This window comes from Eublepharis macularius, chromosome 2, assembly GCF_028583425.1.
Source record: "Eublepharis macularius isolate TG4126 chromosome 2, MPM_Emac_v1.0, whole genome shotgun sequence".
In the NCBI taxonomy this organism is placed as follows: Eukaryota; Metazoa; Chordata; class Lepidosauria; order Squamata; family Eublepharidae; genus Eublepharis; species Eublepharis macularius.
This window is the reverse complement of record NC_072791.1, coordinates 198,626,882-198,646,483: the sequence shown is the minus strand read 5'-3', so window position 1 is coordinate 198,646,483 and position 19,602 is coordinate 198,626,882. Positions and strand designations below refer to the sequence as shown.

Below are 19,602 nucleotides of genomic sequence, written 5' to 3'. Positions count from 1 at the left end.
TATACGTGGCTCTAAGGTGGTACTCTGTCCTCTGCCACTTCCCCAGGCTTAAAAAGCAACCCACCCTTTCAAATATTCCAGAAGAAACTAATGAATTTTATACAGAATCTTCTGATGAAGCAGTTCTAAATTTTCACCTGGAGTGCTGTATTTGCAAAGGCTTTTATCTGGGCTGTGAACTCTTATAATTCTATTCTGTAGGTTAACTTGATAACTTTGCTGCAGCAGTCACCTGATTACAAAATGCACATGACGAAACAAAGATGATTTATTGATTAAATCTGCATAACTTTGCATATGAATAAAACAATTATTCCAAAAGGAAAAAAGTACACTGTATTTGCTTATAACACATACACATTTTGTAGTAGGCACCATCTGGGAAGAGGCTTCTTCCTCTGTATTTATGACAGTGAAAGAGGAACATCTCTTGTAAGAAGAGGCTTAGTGATTTTCATATGTGCTAGCATTACAAAATAATTCAATTAACTGATTAACAGTCTAATACTAAGGGTGCAACTCTGCTTAGGATTGCACTGCAAACAATCAGCTCAGTCTTTCAACCCTATTACTCAATCAAACTCAAATCTCAAACCTCCTGCCCAACAAAACAAAACAAAAACCCCACAAGAAGTACTGTTAAAGGAAAGTGAATTGATAGTGCATACGATTCTGGGATACTTAGAACTGCCCACCCAAGTTCTTATTTTCTGAGACAGTATAAATGTACATTTTAATACCAGGGTTAAAAGACAGCATGAAGTGGGAGACAGGAAAACAGAGGAACGTTAAGTCCTTTGAAGACAGTGGTCAAGGGGACAGATTTAAACAACAATGACCACTGATAAATCTGTATGTGCCCCAAGTGCAAATCCCTTAACTATGACCAGGGCTCATTTGGAGGCGGAACGCACAGGAACAGCATTCCGGTAGATCTGAAAAGAGGTCACGTGGGTTTTGGCCCCGCCCACATGATTCTTTTTCCTCTGAGTGCAAGCCGAGTGGTGCTGGGCTCCAAAGGAACGTAAGCTGCTTGGATTCATTCTGTTCTGCTGCTTTACTTGTGAGAGACAGTGAGTGAGTGTGTGGGTGCAAGCAGGGCTGGCTCTCCAGAGGAGGGTAAGCTGCTTTGAGTTCATTCTGCTTTAAGGAAATACCTGGAGATTTTTGCGGAAAGGGGCCTGAGGGGTGGATGTTGCCGTCTAACACACTTCCGGTGATGTCAGGGGGTGTGGCATATGCTAATGAGATATGCTAATGAGTTCCTGCAGTTCTTTTTCTAGGAAATGACCCCTGACCATGGCTAACCTCACAGCTAGCTAACCTCAAAAAACCAGGCTATCAGAATCAACTGAACTTCTCCTGTGGAATCAGGTGTACATAATTAATAAAACATACAATAGATTTATATCCCCCAAATTGCTCAAATAAAAATATATTTCAGCAGTTACATCTCTGGTAAACAAGTTTGCATGCTACTATAACTGCCAGATGGAAGTCCTGGAACACTGAGGCAATGTAAGTAGAAAAAAACATGGTATAAAATGAAATTCTTTGAAATGTACATATTAAAACCAGTTGGTTTAATAATATATATATTTTAAAATAATGCACTCATTCCTGGCATTCCCAAATTCCTAGGTATCGGAATCTTCGGAGCTTGTATCACTATCAGTCCCACTGTCTTCTGTATTGCTAGTATCCTCTTCACTGTCATCAGTGCTCCCTTCACCATCAGCCTCCCGTTGTCTTTCTAACATGGAAATTGAGAGAACGAAAGCGTCACTTGAGAACTAACAATGGCACAGGGGAGGTTTGCACATCCCCAGAGGGCATTAACTGTCCCATCCATCCTCTTTTCTGCCCTATGTCTGGTACAAGCAGCAGCCATGCAGTCCCTCTCGGATCTAGGAGGTTCCCAGATCTAAAGGAAAAAGCAACAGGCATGCAACTTCCTGTGAGTTTTGCTTCAGCAGTGGGAAGATGAGCAGAGGACCTGACTTCTTGCCACCAATGATGAAATCAATGGCCTTCATAATCTATGGACTGTATGCAGCATACTCATTTAACAGCTTAAGTTACATGTCATTTCCGTATATATTTATTGTCAAAGATATTTTGTCTCTTATACCTTCCCTCTGACCATGGAGTGTTTTTAAATCTCGCATTAGTCTTGGGCTGTTGCTCCTGTATCTTTTGAACAACTGTATTATTGTATTTTGAGTATTTTGAATATAGATCTTGATTAATAACAATTACGAAGAGGCTTGACTCAACTCACAATGGGATTTCTAAGCCTAGTTAAATATGTTTCCACATGAACTACAGTTGGATTTTAGATGGGTAGCCACTTTAATAAATAAAAATGAAATAGGACCCTGAAAGCATCTTAAAGACTTTGGAAATTTATTCTGGCATAAGCTTTCATGAGTCAGAGCTCACTTCAAGCCACACTCTGACTCACAAAAGCTTATGCCAGGATACATTTTCTTACTCTTTAAGATGCCGCAGGACTCCTGCTTTATTTAGCTGGATTGCAGCAATTCTTCATTACGTATTGGACAGAACCCTTGGTTGGGCTTCCTCTTTTCACTGCTTGGTGGTGCTGCCATCCTGTCCTTCATATCCCAGAAAGTGGCGCTGAGATGGCTATATGCACATTGTAAGCAACTCCCTCTTGTGGGAAACTGTGACATTCCCCTGCCCCCCCCCCCCCGCCAAGCACGGCCTGAGCTCAGAGAGGGGCAAGGGTTTTTTTTGTCTTTGCTCCTCGGACTCCTCATGCCTGGAAGCCAGAGGAACCCCTTTTCTCCCTTACAAACCCTGGCAAAGCTGCCAGATAACCTCTACCGGTTCCAAGGTAGTCTTACTCAAAAGTAAGACTTCTGTAACAAAATATAAACTTTACTGAATGATTAATGAAGCAATTAAAAATAAAACCAGTACATCAGCAGATCTGAAGCAATGAAAATAACAAAGCTACCCGGTTTATCTATTACTGATGGCACCCGGAGCAGGATTGGAAATCCACTCCAAACATACAATTAGTTGGATCATCACAGGGCTTTCGAGGCTAGTGGCCTATATCTTCTTGGTAGAATTACAGAAGGTGCCCTACACAGATCTGTAGGCAACAGCATAAGGCCTCACCAAATGGAGGCAGCATAAGCCCCAGAGCGGAAAAGCAAAGCCAAAAGTACTCCCAAGCTGGGATCCTACGCCAATTATAGAGTTTTGGTTGCTCTGCTTCCTGACTGGTGTTACCCAATGGAATGCCCAGCTTCTGGGAATCTTCTAGACTTATCATATCATTGCTCACTTCTCCCCTCTTCCAACTCTGAAATTAATTAGTGCCGCTCTCTTGGCTGAGTGACCTTGACAAGATAACTGGAAGGAAGAATAGTCTCAGTTCAGGTACACCTTGTTGGCAGGACTGAGCTGTTAGTTGTCATGTTAACCCTTGATAAAATAGGGCTCTATTGCATCACAGAGATACTGCCATACATGAAACTCCTGTAGCACTGTATGGTTTGCTCAAGCTGCACAATACCCCAAATAGGCTGACATCATTCTGTGAGGTCGTACATACCCATAAAAATGGCATTGCTGAAAGATTCTTCTCACTGATGTACAGTGATCTTCTGGAAATTATGTTTTTTTAAAAAAATCTGTTATATTCCTATCCATCTTGAGTAACTGAGGGAAGCTTGTCTGGCTTTCCCCTTACCTCAACAGCCAATTTTGATTATGAAAAAGTCTGGAAAAATTCCAGCAGTTTATTGACAGGGCATTTGCAATTTTTATGGTGGTGCTTGAAATATTTCTTCATCTCTGCACAGAACAGCCATCTAAATCTTTGGAACTGTTGCCTAGAATCAGCAATACTTTTTTCTAGCCTTAGTTGGAAAAAGACATATATGCCTAGAGTGTCCTAACTTCTGCTTTCTCATATCTTATGGCTACTAATGGCTAATCTTTCTTAAATAGCTGCCTTCAGAGTGCAAATGCTAGCCTTGTGCTAAACTCAGAAAGCTGTTTTACACATGCCACGTACACTGGTATTAACTACAGTAAATGGAACGTGTCAAGCAGAGACACATGACTGGGGAGCAGGTTGTAGCTCCTTGTAATGCGGTATACAACAGTTAATTTTTTTCTTAACTAAACTTACCTAATTGCAGTTTTTGCTCAATAAGTGGAAGAAATTGCTGGGCTTCAGGATTTTGAGGTTCATATATAAGAACTGGAATTTGATGAGGAGGAGAAATGTTAAAATGTTGACACAGAAAATGGAAAATCTCCCCCCTCCAACAACTCGAGTTATATTTCATGTAGGAGATTTTGAGAGCAATTCTAAGCTCTCAAAAGTAAATCCCATTTTATTCAATTGTGCTCACTCCCAAGAAACAGTAGGACTTGGGCACCTTAGAGACCAATAAGATTTTCAGGGTGTAAGCTTTCAAGTGTCAAGCTCAGGGACCTCCATTCATACTGAAATCTGAAGAAAGGAGCTTGGACTCTCGAAAGCTTAAACTTATTGGTCTCCTGCTATTCTACTGCAGATCACCATGGCTACCCACCTAATCTACTCCCAGGAAAGTGTTGTTAATACTGCTGCCTATGTACCCTCCTAAACTCTATACAAGACATCTTACACAGGGACGTTCAAGTGACTTACTTTCTGTGTGGTCTTATGTTCAAGTGTACTCTGTCTCCCTAGCAGTGCATGTGTATCCAAAATGGGAAAACAACGTAAGATTTTTCACTTGATCCTACTCATGTAAGATGTCTTGTGTAGAGAGAAACAGACATAAATTAATGTACTAAGTGAATAGCTTCCTAATTCATACTTAGAAAACTGCGATACAAAGAAACCATACTAATCAGGTAAGTTATATGCATACTTACTCATTTGACAAAGTTTTTTTGCAAGAGTGTAGTCCTGCTCCATTATTGCTTTCAGAAACTATATAGAAAAATACATTTGAAAGCAAAGAGGTTAATATAAAGCAAAGTTGTTTCCCTCAAATCTAGAAATTCAGTTTCTAACAACCTTTGAAGAAAAATAACGCTTTATAGACAAATGCTGCCTTTAAAATAAATTCATTTTAAAATGTATGACATTTTTGAATTTCCTCCTCACCCCTAATACCAAACCGTGCAGTTTCCTGCTTCACAGGCTCTCTGTCCTATCATGTTTCCAAATTGTGGCAGCTGAGTATCTTGGAAACTGCTCCACACAAAATATCTCAGACTCAAATCACACATCGATTTAGGAAAGTTGAAATGCAATTGGAAATCAACCTGCCTATATGGTCAATTGAATCAGAAACTGAGCACAACAGTATTTAAACTTGCCTGTTCTTCCGTATCAGACACCTGCTATTCATACACCGAGAACTGCCTTCTGAGTTTTTGCATGCACATGATTATTATTTTTTTTATAATCCACCTTTCTCATTGAGATCGAGGGCAGATTACACAGTGCGAGTGAAAATACAATATAATCGACAGATAGGACATGGCACTGAGCAAAGTACAATAACAAACAACAGTTGGGACATTCAGAGAAACAGACACAATAGGGAATGGTAGCAGAAAAAACGTAAACAAGCATAAAGCAGAGCAGAGAGATGAAATATATCTGAAACAAAGCATAATTAATTTCCACGACACGTTTAGCGGCATGGAAACTCCCTAGTAGGGACATATCTACACCAACAGACAATACCCAATAGCACAGCACTTAGTATCCATCCCTACTGAGGCATCTCTCTGAGCTATTTCTTATGACACAGTCCTATAATCTGGGTAGAAAGCTCTCCTGAATAATTCAGGTTTGCATAGTCTGAGGAAAGCCAGGAGAGTGGAAGCTTTCCTGACCTCCTCAGGCAGGCTATTCTATATAGTGGGGGCCACCACAGAGACAGTGCATGTGTGGGCAGCTGTTGATATTGCCCAACTGCAGGGTGGTATCTGCAGAAGGTCTGGACCAGATGAGCAAAGTTGCCTGGCGGACCATGGGGGAGAGGCGGTTAAACAGATATGAGGGGCCAAGGCCATGATGGGTTTTGAAGGTGATAGTCATAACTAGAGATGGGCATGAACAGCAATATGAACTAAAAAAACCCCACGAACAGCCCAATCTGCTGTTCGCGAACAAGCTGTTCATGAGGCTCCATTCTAAACGAACAGGTGGTCATTGCAAGCCTCGTTCATTGCTGTTCGTTGCTGTTCATCAAGCCAGACAGTCTGGCACCTGCAATTAATTCCCTTGGCAACTTAGGCAGGGATTGTCTGAAATCTCTCTGAACTCCTGCTGTTGCCCTGGAAACCCCAATCTAAACCCAATTTATCTTGATATGCAGGTTTTCCTTCCAAGTGTGGACTGGAGCTCCAAATTTGTTACAAGAGGAAAAGACCGGGGGGAGGGGGCTCCTAGCTCTGGCTTTCAGGGAGAGACAGCTGCTGTTAGACAGGGTGAGTGCATTGGAGCTTGAATTTTCTTTGTGTGTGGTAGGATAGGGATCTACCCCTTTAGGTTCCAGGGCTGCTGCCAGGCTCTGGAGCCAAGCTATTGTTTATTATTGGAACCTTTCCTGCTGCCTGCTCAGGTAGGGTTTCTGGGAGTGGTGCAGTAGGGATCTACCCCTTCAAGTTCCAGGGCTGCTGCCAGGCTCTGGGGCCAAGCTATTATTTATTATTGGTACATTTCCTGCTGCCTGCTCAGGTAGGGTTTCTGGGAGTGGTGCGGTAGGGATCTTGATGGCTGGAGGAGAGCCTGCGGGCCACCTTGAATAATGAACATGTTCGTGAACAGGATCATGTTCGTCAATGTTCGCTGTTTGTTGTTCGTGGATGGCAACGAACAACAAACACCATGTTCGTGGTTTTTTTCTGTTCGTGCCCATGTCTATTCATAACCTTGAATTGAGCCCGGTAACTGATAGGAAGCCAATGGAGTGACTGCAGAATGGGAGTGAAATGCATGCCCCATCTAGCTCCTGAAAGTAAATGAGCTGCAGCGTTTTGCACTACCTGAAGTCTCTGAGCTGACTTTGAGGGGGACCAATGTAGAGTGCATTACAGTAGCCTAGTCTCAATGTTACTGTGCCATGAATCCAGGTGGTCAGATGCCAAGGTAGGGTAATGGGAGAAAACCAAATAAGTATGCTTAAGCGTTATTAAGACAGACATCTGGAATCTGGCTGAAAACTTCAGTGGCTATGAAATAATACACAAAGCTGCCTAGAGGTTATTCTCTTTGTGAAGTAGGACCAAGATATGCTACTGTTCAGTGGGAACAGTATGATACTGGGACAGTCTAAAAAGATTCCTGATATCATACCTCAGACTAAAAAAAGAAATAGGCTACGCAGTCTGGCTTAGAAAAGAGATGGACTTCAGATGAATTGCAAGAAAAAGATTTGTTACACTAAAATGCTCAGATGAGCATATGAAAAAAACATTCCAAATGCCACTCCAAGAAACTCTTGATGCTTTCATAATGCCCTTCTTGCTTTCCCCTCTCTTTTCTGCACACAGCTCAGTATCTCTCAAAATAATTAAGACAGAATAATGGATCAAAACACTGGAAGGAGCACATCTCAAGCTTCAAATCAATACTTTGATTTAAAATGGACCAAAGCAAAAAAAGTGTTGTGATTCTGTTTTTTAGAACAGCAAAATCAAAATTGGAATACTAATATTTTTCCATGGAATGATTCTAGATACCACTTGTCTTAATAAAACTTTAGGGATAACCATTGTATGCACATTCTGGTACATAAGGCCAAACGCTAGCTGTAACTATTCCTACAAAAACAATCAGGAATTTTTAAATCCACACACATCTTGTCCTGACAGAATTAAATTGTATTGTATATTCATTCAAATATTTATTTTGGTAATATTTGGTAACATTTATTGAACTAACTGGAATTAGTATATTATTTGACACATATCCACAAAGGTAAATGAACACAAATTCCCCAACATCTCCACCTGGGCCTCAGGAGTTCCATGGCCTGGCTGATGCCTTGTAAAGTGCTGATGGTGGGCCTCCAACTAGCCCTTGTGCCCCACCACCACCCAGGCACACCACCTCCCCATCCCTGCCCTTCCAGCCACCTCAAAGGTCTCTCTATATGCAGATGAGGGGGGCAAGAACTGCTTTCAGGCATGCCCTGCTGAGGAGGTGCTCATCACTCTGGCACTCTGGCACCCTGGACCCTCTGCAATCACTGGATGGCATCCACGGGATGGACAGGCCACTTACCAGGGCAGCTGCCTCCCCAGTTCCTTCTTACCTGTTGGTGCCACGACTCAGGGGATGGGTTACCTACAAGGGAACTTGGGTGGTAGATGTCAGTCAGACATTCTGGATAAGGCTCTCCTCCCATATATGAGTGCAAGTGCACCCCAAATTTCACTAAGTTCCCCCTGCTCACTCTTGCCCTGTCACAGCAAGCACTCTCTCCCACCTTGTGCTCTAAATCCCCATGGTAGGGAGCTCTCAGGCAGAGCCTCCAGCTACCTCCCCACTTACCTAGAGTCCTGGGCACCCTGGCCAGAGGTTATGTAGGGTGCCCAGGGAGGTGATTGGGTGCAGGGCAGGGGGCTCAGCCACTGCCGGGGCATGAGTGGATTGGTCCTCCGGACTGCCTGAGTGGGGCCAGGAACAGGCCCTACACAATGGGTGCCTCTGGGCTACGCCATCATTTTTTATGGTGTAACTTTCCTCTGCTGCTGGAGGTGTTCCTGTGCCTAGAACAGCTTAGGGAGCTGACTAACTCACACAACACCCTCCCAGCCCATCAGCACATGGACTCACTTGCTGGTTACACCTGCGTCCAGTCGCTATGGCTGAGCAGTGGTGGGGACTCTGGGTGAAGCAGCATCGGGCTGCTGCACTGTCAGAGGAGGGTTACACCGGCGTAAGTCCGAGATACACTGATGTAACTCCTAGTTGGCTTCCAGGGCATTTTCACCCCTCCCCCAGGATTCTGCTGTTAGTTATCTAACAATAATAATGCAGGAATGTCTTTGTGGCGTTTTTAACAAATTGTTATTTTGAAAGTAATTCATGCTTTGCATTACTCCAAGAATTTTTAATTTTTCCTCTCTTTGAAATATGTTGCTGTCTTAGAACATTCTACATTTAACTTTTTAATAGCAATTATTGGACATTTGTGCTTATCAGCATTTTTGGATGTTGTGTTAAATATTTCGGTTATTCCAATTAGTTCCATAAATATTGATCAAGAAACAAAGCCAGCCAGTGAATATATGATTCAATTTAATATTATCTGATACGAACCCATCTTTCTGCACAAGACATGTCTAGATAGAATACTTCCTTCATTTAGGATTATGCTTTATTCATCAAATGTGCATAAAATATGTACTTTAAAAGTTTCATTAAGACAAATAGTATCTAAAACCATTCTATCGGAGAATACTAATGCTGTGACTTTGATTTTGTGATTTTTTTGAACAAAATGTTTTTGCCAAAACACATTTTAAATTGTATTTAAATCCAGAGTGTTACCTATTGATTTGAGGCTTGAAATATGTTCATTTAGAGTCTTTAATCTATTGTTCTGTCTAAATTATTTCAAAGAACATTGAGGTGCGTATTGAAGAGAGTGAAAAAAGCAAGGAAGGCATAATAAAAAAGCCAGGGCAAGTTTCCCAGTCTTCAGCTTCAGGGGACTTTTCCTATATGCATCTTCCTAAGCATTTTGATACTGAAGTTTTGATAAACATCATGGCTAAACATAACTTTTGTTCTGATTTGATTAAGGCAATATAAACCAAAATAAAAGAATAGCATATATTAAAATATATAAAATATATGCTATATTGCTTATAGTTTGGCCAGAAGTTGAAGTAATGAGAAAGTTGCCATAAAAAGTACAATATCCTAAGTATAACCATACCCTTTTAAATCCACTCAATTCAATGGGCTTATAAGGATTAACTCTGTTTTGGATTATACCATGTAGCAGTGTGTTTTGCCAGAATATAGTCACGTACTTATAAAAAGTTACAGTCTCACCAACCCCATGTTACATTCAAGTTGCAGGCACTCAATCAGCCTGAGGAGTAAAATAGCTTATTTGTTTGCTTGTTTGTTAAACAAAATTTGTATCTTGCCTTTCTGTTCTCATAAGGGCTACAAAGATGGGTAACAAATTAAAACATACAGACTAAAATCACTTTATAAAACCATTACAATTGAACAAAACACATCATTAAAACGGTTAAAGCCGGAGCTTAAAAACATATAAAGACATAAAAACAACAATTATAACACTGGGCATGAAGGAGGGATCACTGAGGGTAAGCAAAACAAAACAAAACAAAACAATTATTTATGCATTCACATGGCAAGAGAATTCTCATCATATAATTTTTGCTTGTCCCATCGTGTTTGGATCCATGCCATAACTATTTATATTCTGTTTCCTTCCACAAGCCCTGTTTTGCTAAATAGACAATCATGCATATTGTGATCAAATTTTGAGAATTTTATACCGTATCACAGGAAGAGCTCAGCAACCTTCCCCCCTGCAAGATAGTCTGTTAGTTTAAGCAAGGCTGAGGGGCGGGGTGATGATACTGTACCTCTCCCATTAATTCTAGTGGTGCAGTTCTCTTTTCTGGTTTACCACCACTCATCTCATAGTTGCATTCTTCATCATCTGAACTATCTGGTGGCTTTCCATCAGCACTTTGCTTATCCACATCAGCACTTTGCTTATCCACATCAGCACTTTGCTTATCCACACAGATGCTTTGGGTACCAGTCCTGACCTCATTGCTGGGGATCTTTTCAACATTCTTGGAAGTTTCTTCTTTTTCACCTACACATGCACATCACACAGAAAGAGGGTAAGAGACAATGACAATGAGCAGAGGTTTGGTCACTCAGGAATATTAATTAAAGGCTCTTAATACAAAAAAAATGACAGTTGTGAGGGTTTCATGACATATTCTGAAATGTTTGCTATTAGCCACTTCCCATGTCATATAATATTTAGACACGGGTAAGATGAATGGTATCAAGCATCTGTGCAATACAGTGAACACCCTCCTTGGGGCCTAACTGTGCTGAGAGCATACAGTCCTCCTGGCCAGTGGCATGAGCCGCTATGGCTGGGGGCTGCCCTTTGCCTCTCCGGAGGAGGACGAGGCAGAAGGCACTTTCCCAGGCTCCAGGATTGCTGGAGGGGGCAGACCTGGACGCAGTATAAGGCAACTCCACCCCTCTCTTGCCCAGTTGCACCTCATGCTCGGCCTATGACAGTGCAGGTCTAGCCACTCACTGCTTGCCAGGGCCAGGTAGGAATTTTTTCTCTTCTTCCTGCAACTGACACACAGGTGGAGGAGTTTTTCGCCTACCTTGCACTGCTCCTATGGGTTGTGGTAATTGGCTTACAGTGGAGCTGTGGTTCATTCCCTAGTTGATAGATTAGAAGTTGGGGAAAGTGAGTAGGACGGTGGGCACCCTTGGCATATCCCCATTGGTGGGTAATTGGGGTCTGTCAGGAGTGGCTGGATGCTTTACGGTTCAGTTGTGAGGACAGACTGCCTGGTGGGGAACCCCTAGACAAGCCGGTCCTCCCCCAGCTTCATGGCTGGGCAGTTGGAGCTTTAAGGGGTGGGGACCACTTCACCTGGCTGGCCGGGTCCCAACCCTGCACTTGGATGGCTCGCACCCAGGGCAGCGGGGCTCGCACAGACAGGTCAGGGCAGAGATCCAGGAGCGACCCCAGGGACTGGCCTGTACTGCTAGTTAGGCCCTTGCCATGTTGACAGCTGGGTTGTTGTAATTTAATAAAGTGGTCCTTTAGTTCCCAGCTCTTGTGTCTGTCTCTTTATTGCAATGGCAGGGCGGGGGCGGCAAAGGCAAGCCTAGAACTATTTTAGATAATAATAAATAAATGCTTAAAATACTGTGGCATAAGCCAGCCACTATTAGCTATTGATGATTTAATCATAGTTGTGCCTGCCTTCCCCCAAGGAGCAAAAGGCAACAAATGTTGGACTTATCCCATTCCCAGTTGAGTTCAAGCCTTCACGGGCAAGTGGGGACTGAACCCAGGCCTCTACAGAACTCTCTTCTTTCTACACCACTGGCAAAGATCTTCATACTATTTGCAGTCTCTTATAGATATGCAGGCAGGACCATGAGTGGAGGAAAAGAAACATTCCTACAAAGAAACAGACCCACTATCTATAGGCTCTATAGGCAGAAGGAGAAGACGTGCACCCCACAGATGCTTCACCATAAGCAAACACCAACTCTTTCCCCTCTGTCTTCCTGTCCCCAAATGGTTGTTTCTTCTCTGACCCATACTTATATTGAGGACCCTCCATTCAGCTGGAAGAGGAGATGTTAACCTTCTTCAAGATCTTTTCCATGAATGGGGATTCTCTCAGAATACCAAGAGTAAAAGCTTAAAGCTAGCAGTAGAGTTATATAAAAATAATCATACATGTGCCAGGGTATATTATACTAATAAAAGTACTCATACTTCAGTTACATGAAATAGACTCTATGGGGATGCACTTCATACAGCCATAAATGGAGAAAGTTTGTAGAAAAGATTTTTGCTTCTCCCTCCTTTTTCACTACAGACCTCTTTGCACCAGGTCAGAAGACCCTCAAGAACAACATGATGTGACAGAAGGAGACTACAGCCAGGAGAAGAAACTGGCTGAAAGCACCCCTCCATTTCTGGAGTGAATCCTGAAAGAGTGCACATGTATTTGTCAATTCCTTCTTCTGGTTGCAGTCCTTCACGCCACTTCTCACGTTTCTTCTTAGGGCCCTCTGACTTACATGAGTAGCTTTTCAAAGAACATAGAGGGCTTCAATGGAAAGGGGCAGATGGCAAAATCCTTGCATACTCGATGTTGGCAGATCCATAGCAGGCCATCTATCAGATTGGCTGGAGACGTGCATCAACCTTACTAAAGCTAAGCAGTCCCTGGATGGGAGACCTTGCGGGAATCCTAGGGCATTCACCGCTGAATTTAGTAATTGAAAGAAGCGCAAAAAATCAAAGCGAAAGAATAACAGCAGACTATATACAATTACATCATCTGCCCTTTCAAGTTTGCTTACTAAAGAAAAACTTATTCTTTGAGGCTTTGTCCAAGGTAAAATAGGCTTCGGTTCTTGGAATATATTAGGGATTTGGTAAAATATAATGGTTTTTGGAACTCACATTTTAGCTAAATATTTAAAGCAACAACTCTAACATAATTAATTACATTAGGCCACAGTTATCTAAAGCTTTCATGTGATCTTCCTAGATCACAATGGGAATAATAGAAGAAAATGCTGAAGGTCCTTTTCACTGAATTAAATAAAATTCAGTTCCTTCTGTACTCCAATGCAGATGTACAGAGAAAAGAGAGCATTGTCAAACTGCACACTAAACTCTGTCAAGCCTTCTAATCGACCTAGACTATCTAGGCTGTCAGACATCTCAAGGAAATAGGGCATAAGGGCACTTAGCAATGCTTCCACTTGCCCATCACAGAGTGCCATAATGTACTTTATGTAGTACTAATTGGAAGTACAGAAAGAGTTGAATGATTTTAGAAATCTTCAAGTAGCCATCAACTGGTAAAATATTTTTTTTTAAGGTGAGGTGTCTGCAAAGAAAAGCAAACCCAAATACCAACACTACAACTTTCAGTTTTTAAAGCTCAGCTTCTCTGGGCCAAATGGCCCTTTACTTATTGTCTCCCTTGCCCAAGGAAACACATTAAGATTTCTGTATACATAGGCTAACACTTGAATATAATTTATCAGAGGATTCCATAGTTTTGTAACTGTTCAGCAGACTAAGAAACTGACTGAAGATAACATTTGCGGTATTACACTAATTTAGATCTAGTGAAAAGTTGCAATACTACTTGACTATCATCTGCAAAGATACTTGCTGGAATTGACCTTACCCCACTTTGAGGAGATCCTTTACCGAACTCACATTATGCTTTTGATAAACTTAGATGGGAAATACAAGACTGTTTTAACAAAATTAGCATCTCCGTGGCTCCATGGCTCAGTGGCAGAGTATCTGCTTTGCATATAGAAGGTCCCAGGTTCAATCCCTGACATCTCTAGTTCAACAAATCAAGTAGTAGGTGAAAGACTTCTGCCTGAGACCTAGAGAGCTGCTGGCAGTCCATGTAAACAATACAGACCTTGATAGACCAATGGTTTGACTCAGCAGCAAGATCTTTCTTACTGTTCATTGTACAATGGCCTAAGACATCAATTCTGCAAAAACGTATCAGTAAATCACTGGACTGCAATAATTGAAGAAACCCAGAAAATAATCTGTTTGCTGATTTAGAAAGCAATCCATTGCTTTCTGAATAAATAAATCAAATCAGAATCCTATTCAAGTCTCCTTAATGGGTCTTACTCCCAGTAACGTGTTACTAAGACTGCACTATTAGTTGCCCATATAACTGATAGCACAGCATTTTTTTTGCCAAAGAAGCTTAGATACACAATGGCTCAAAAATATTACTATTCTATGGCTCAAGCACTGTTATGTTTGTTTCACTTGTCCAAAATGGCATCATCTTTATCTCTTACTAATCTGTGAGCATAATAAGAAAAGTCAAATTTATCATTAGAAGAATTTATGGAAAATTTATGGAAGATAAACACTCTCTCTCTCACACACACACACGCACACTGAGCAAACCACAATCCTAACCTTAACCAAAAGGAAACAGTTGAAAAAAGTTCAGATACACAAATCAAAGCTACCTGCTGTTCAGTTTCTATGGTGCTCTTTTAAATCTGTTAACAGGAGCCTAGATATAACAAAGTCACTGGGACTTGATTCTGAAGTTCACTCACTAGGTGTATTTTTTTCCATTGCTTACTTCACTTGTATCAGAACCTTCAGTCAGTCCTCATAAGGTTAAAAATCTACCTCAACCTGATCTTTTATTTTACAAAGCTGAGTGAGCAATGACATCACTCACTATTTATGATACGGGAGTTTAGCTCATAAAAAGATAATATGAGGTACAATTGCACTTTAAAGTCAGGATTTCCTTAAATAATAACATCCATGCCTTTCACTTATTGATGCCCCACACAGAATAAAAAAACCTGTGAAGAGATACTTTACAAATGTAGTCTTATTTTATTACGTTATTTTATTACATACCCAAAGCCTTGATTGACAAAATAATTTAACTTAGGTTGCAGTTAAATCAATTAATTAGTTAGATTACTCTGAATAAAAAGGTACCCCTGGTTAACTGGTGGTAGATTTAAAGTACATTTAATTAATAATTATTAACACAAGTAGTTACAAAAGCTGCTAGTGGCAGCCACCATCTTAGAAGAGGCAGTCCTCCTTCTTTCTCATACCAGAGGGAATGCCTCTTCTGAGATGATGCCAACTGCAACACACGTTAATTCCTCCAGTATACATTTCCAAATCAACAAGAAAATCAAAGTTAAGGAGTTTCTTTGATACTGCTCTCAGATATATGATGTTACAAGAACAGAACCAAGAATTTCAGATTTTTTCAGCCACAGCAGGAAGTGAGAGGATATAAAATATTTCCATCATAAAATGCCTACTATTAGTGGTAAAACATAGTACAGCATTTCAGAAAGAAGATCAACAATTTTTAAAAGTTAGAAAAGGGAGTTCCCAATTTTTTTGATCTTTGGGGCGCAGTTTTGGAACTATGAGAAGAGGGAGTGGATGCCACCACAAAATGGCTGCCATGGGGACCATAACAAAATGTCTTCCATGTGGACTGGAGCTATTCAAAACATGTTCAGAGGTTGCATGTCAAGCATCAACTGACAATGCAGGCAGCTGTCTCTGAATGGGAGCTCCCTTCAGAGATAAAGGTAATTCCTCCTGGGTTCTTCTGAAGCACTTCCAACCTCACAGAGATGGAGAAAAGCTAGTACCACCTTTTTGTTTTGGGAAAGAGATGTTTTGTTGAACAAGCAAACGTGCTTCAGGAAACTGAATGGAGGGTGCCATGGTGCCCATAGGTGCCACACTGAGGGTCACTGGGTTACTGCACTGTATTTCTTTTGAGCTAGTAGTACTTTATCTAGGCTGATGAAAAGGAAGACGAATAAAGGGCACCTATCAAAGATTCAGGTAAACTAATTTTGGAAATTATGCTTAACACAAGTCTAGAAATAGCTGAAAGACATGATAGCTGAAAGGCACTCAGGCAAAATATATTTTGTTTGCACCAACCATTACCTTTCAATTTCATCTTTGCTCCAATTATCTCATCTTCATGATTCAGTCTGTGTAAATCACCTTTTAACTGTGGATCATTATGGATTTCTGGGTGGCGGTGGAAGGGGAACACTGAATGAAAACACAGCACAATCAACTGGAACAATGATATTCATAATGCTTCCCCCACCCTAGCTACATTTTATTTACCAAAGGTTAATATATCATTTAAAAGAAGAACTATATATCACATTTAAAAATAAGTCTGCAAAGTATAAATGTTCTACAACTCACTTACCATTCCAAAGGAGATATTAATACGGTATTCATCATACTTATGTTAAGACTTTGGAGCAGTCAACCAAATGCTATTTCATATATCAATAATATATTTGATGTACTAACAAAACAACATATGCTAACAAATGAAACCTCCATGCTGTAATCAGTCCACATTGCACACACGTGCATGCATGCACATACAAGCACATACCATCTTTTTGTATTTCACAGAGAGGAGGATTCATGTTGGACTGCCTGCTATTATATCATAGACAATCAGTGAGAAAAGAGTTCTAGTTGAATATTCTATCTATACCATCTTAACACAGATTAAGCAACCTGCAGTTAGAAGGTACAAAATCTAATTCAAAGTAATAAATAATAATAACAACATTCAATTTATACACTGCCCTTCAGGACAACTTAATGCCCACTCAGAGTGGTTTACAAAGTATGTCATTATCCCCACAACAAAACACCCTGTGAGGTGGGTGGGGCTGAGAGAGCTCCAGAGAGTGACTCATGACTAGCCCAAGCTCACCCAGCTGGCTTCAAGTGGAGAAGTGGGGAGTCCCACACTCTTAACCACTACACCAAGTTGACAGCTCTACTGGAGGAAAAGACACAAGGGCTTGAGGCACGCTTATCCACACTTCAGCTTATCAGGGAGGGTGAAGAGTTCTTGGAAAAAACACATGAAGCACTTTTGGGAGGACAACAGAAGGAGGAAGAAAAGAAAAAGCACCAAATACAGGAAGAGAGCAAATGGAAGAATGTAACCCACAGGAGCAGGATAATAAGGAGACATTCTGATCCTTTATTACTGAACAATTGGTTCCAGGTCCTTCCCATAGAAAATGACTCTGGACTACTGGAACAAGAATTACTGTCCAGAGTAAAAAGGTTTCTCAGGGCCCTGGGGATGCGAGGGGTTGTGTTTCCTCCCCCCCCCCCATATTAGGAGATGTGTGGTGGTAATTGTGGATTCCCTACTGAGAGGAGTAGAGGTTAAAGTACGCCAACCAGACCTGTCATCTAGAAAGGTACTGTATGCTGTCTACCAGGTGCATGCAACCAAGATGCAACAGAAAGACTGGAAAGGCTCATCAAACCCACATATTATTATCCCTTCTTGCTCATCTATGTGGGAACAACCCAGCACAGTTCAGAGCACATTAAAAGAGACTATGAGGCTCTGGGTAGAAAGCTGAAGGATCTGGGAGCAGCGGTTGTGATACTGTCACTTCTTCCTGTTGACAGCCACAGTTTCGGAAGTAAAAGCAGAATACTGGGGGAAAGTAACTGGCTATACAGACGGTGTCTTCAGGAAAGGTTTGGTTTCCTGGCCCATGGACTATGGTTTCAGAATGAAGTTATCGGGAAACGGTTTGCACCTCACCAAGGTAGGGAAAAATGTGTTTTGCAGGAGAAAGAAAAATGAGAGATACCTAAAGAAGCCAGGGTGGCTCCATAAACAGCTTTCTAAAGATCTGAAAATTTTAAAAGACATTTAAGAAATGGAAGGAGGGCTGTATAACCAAGGACAAATATAAACAACTTACTAGTGCTTGTAGAGAGTGTTAGAAAGGCTAAAGCTCAATATGAGCTTAGGCTAGCAAGAGATACTAAACACAACAAAAAAGGGTTCTTTGGTTATGTTCAGAGCAGGAAAAAGGATAAGAAAGTGTTAGGCTCGCTGTAGGGAGAGGAAAGTGAGATTTTTAACAGATGATAGAGGGGAAAACTGCTCAATTCCTACTTTGCCTTGGTCTTCACTTGAAAGGGAACTGTGCTCCCCCTGGCAAAAAGGGAACACATGAGGAAAAAATGGAATTGCAGCCTAGGATAGACATTGGGATGGTACGTAAACACCTAGCTTCTTTAAATGAAATCAAGTCCTCAGGACCAGATGAATTGCATCCTAGGGTACTAAAGGAACTTGCTGATAGACCCTCTGTCTATCATCTTTGAGAATTTTTGGAGTACATGTCAGATGCTAGAAGATTAGAGGTGGGAAAACGTTGTCCCCATCTTCAAGAACAGGGAAAAGGAAGAGCCAGGTAATTATCAACCCATCCGCTTGATGTCCATACCTGGAAAGGCCCTGGGACAAATAATCAGTCAGTCAGTCCTTGAGCATTTAGAAAAGACAGCTGTGATTACTAAGATCCAGCATGGGTTCCTCAAGAACAAGACATATCAGACTAACCTTATCTCCTTTTTTGTGAGAGTTACTGCTTTGGTGGATCAGGGGAATGCTGTGGATTTCAGTAAGGCTCTTGATAAGTATCTTGATTTCAGTAAGGCTTTTGATAAGATTCCACATGATATTCTGGTTGAGAAGTTGGTATCACATGGTTTGGATCCTTTACTGTTCGATTGATTTGTAATTGGTTGACAGATCATACCCAAAGATTGCTTGTAAGTGGTTCCTCATCTTTTGGAGAGGAGTGACAAGTGGAGTATGTCAGGGATCTGTCCTGGACCCTGTGTTGTTCAACATTTTTATAAATAACTTGGATAAGGTAATGCTTGTTAAATCTGCAGATGATACTAAATTGGGAGGGGTTGCAAACACAGTAAAAGACAGAAGCAAGATTCAAGGTGATCTTGACAGGCTGAAAAACTGGGCTAAAACTAACAAAAAGAATTTCAACAGAGATAAATATAAAGCTCTGCATTTGGGTATGATAAATCACAGGCACACTTATAAGATGGGGAGTCTTGTCTTGGCAGTAGTACATATGAAAAGGATCTAGGGGTCTTAGTAGATCATACACTGAACATGAGTCAGCAATGTGATGCTGTAGCTAAAAAGGCAAATGTGATCTTAGGCTGTATCAACAGAAGTATAGTGTACAGATCACGTGAGGTGATGACATCAGTTTAGTCTGTTTGGATTATTGTGTACAGTTTTGGGTACCACAGTTTAATAAGGCAACTGGAATGTGTCCAAAGGAGGGCAATGAAGATGGTGAGGGGTCTAGAGACCAAATCTTATGAGGAAAGATTGAAGGAGCTGGGTATGTTTAGCCTAGAGAGGTGATTGAGAGACAAT

The 19,602-nt window shown here is 41.2% G+C and overlaps 1 protein-coding gene across 1 annotated transcript in view; it reads right to left on the bottom strand.

Annotated features, from left to right (window-relative positions):
• Window positions 1-297: 297 nt before the first annotated feature.
• The window catches only part of ERICH2 (glutamate rich 2), a 37,616-nt gene continuing 18,311 nt past the window's right edge, over window positions 298-19,602 (bottom strand). Inside the window, exons 10-14 of the mRNA XM_054972395.1 lie at window positions 16,284-16,394; window positions 10,630-10,868; window positions 4,909-4,966; window positions 4,172-4,243; window positions 298-1,753 (exon numbers count right to left, since the gene is read on the bottom strand). Coding sequence (XP_054828370.1) covers window positions 1,638-1,753; window positions 4,172-4,243; window positions 4,909-4,966; window positions 10,630-10,868; window positions 16,284-16,394 — 596 coding nt within the window. The 3' untranslated portion in view covers window positions 298-1,637. The remainder of the gene's footprint in view (window positions 1,754-4,171; window positions 4,244-4,908; window positions 4,967-10,629; window positions 10,869-16,283; window positions 16,395-19,602) is intronic.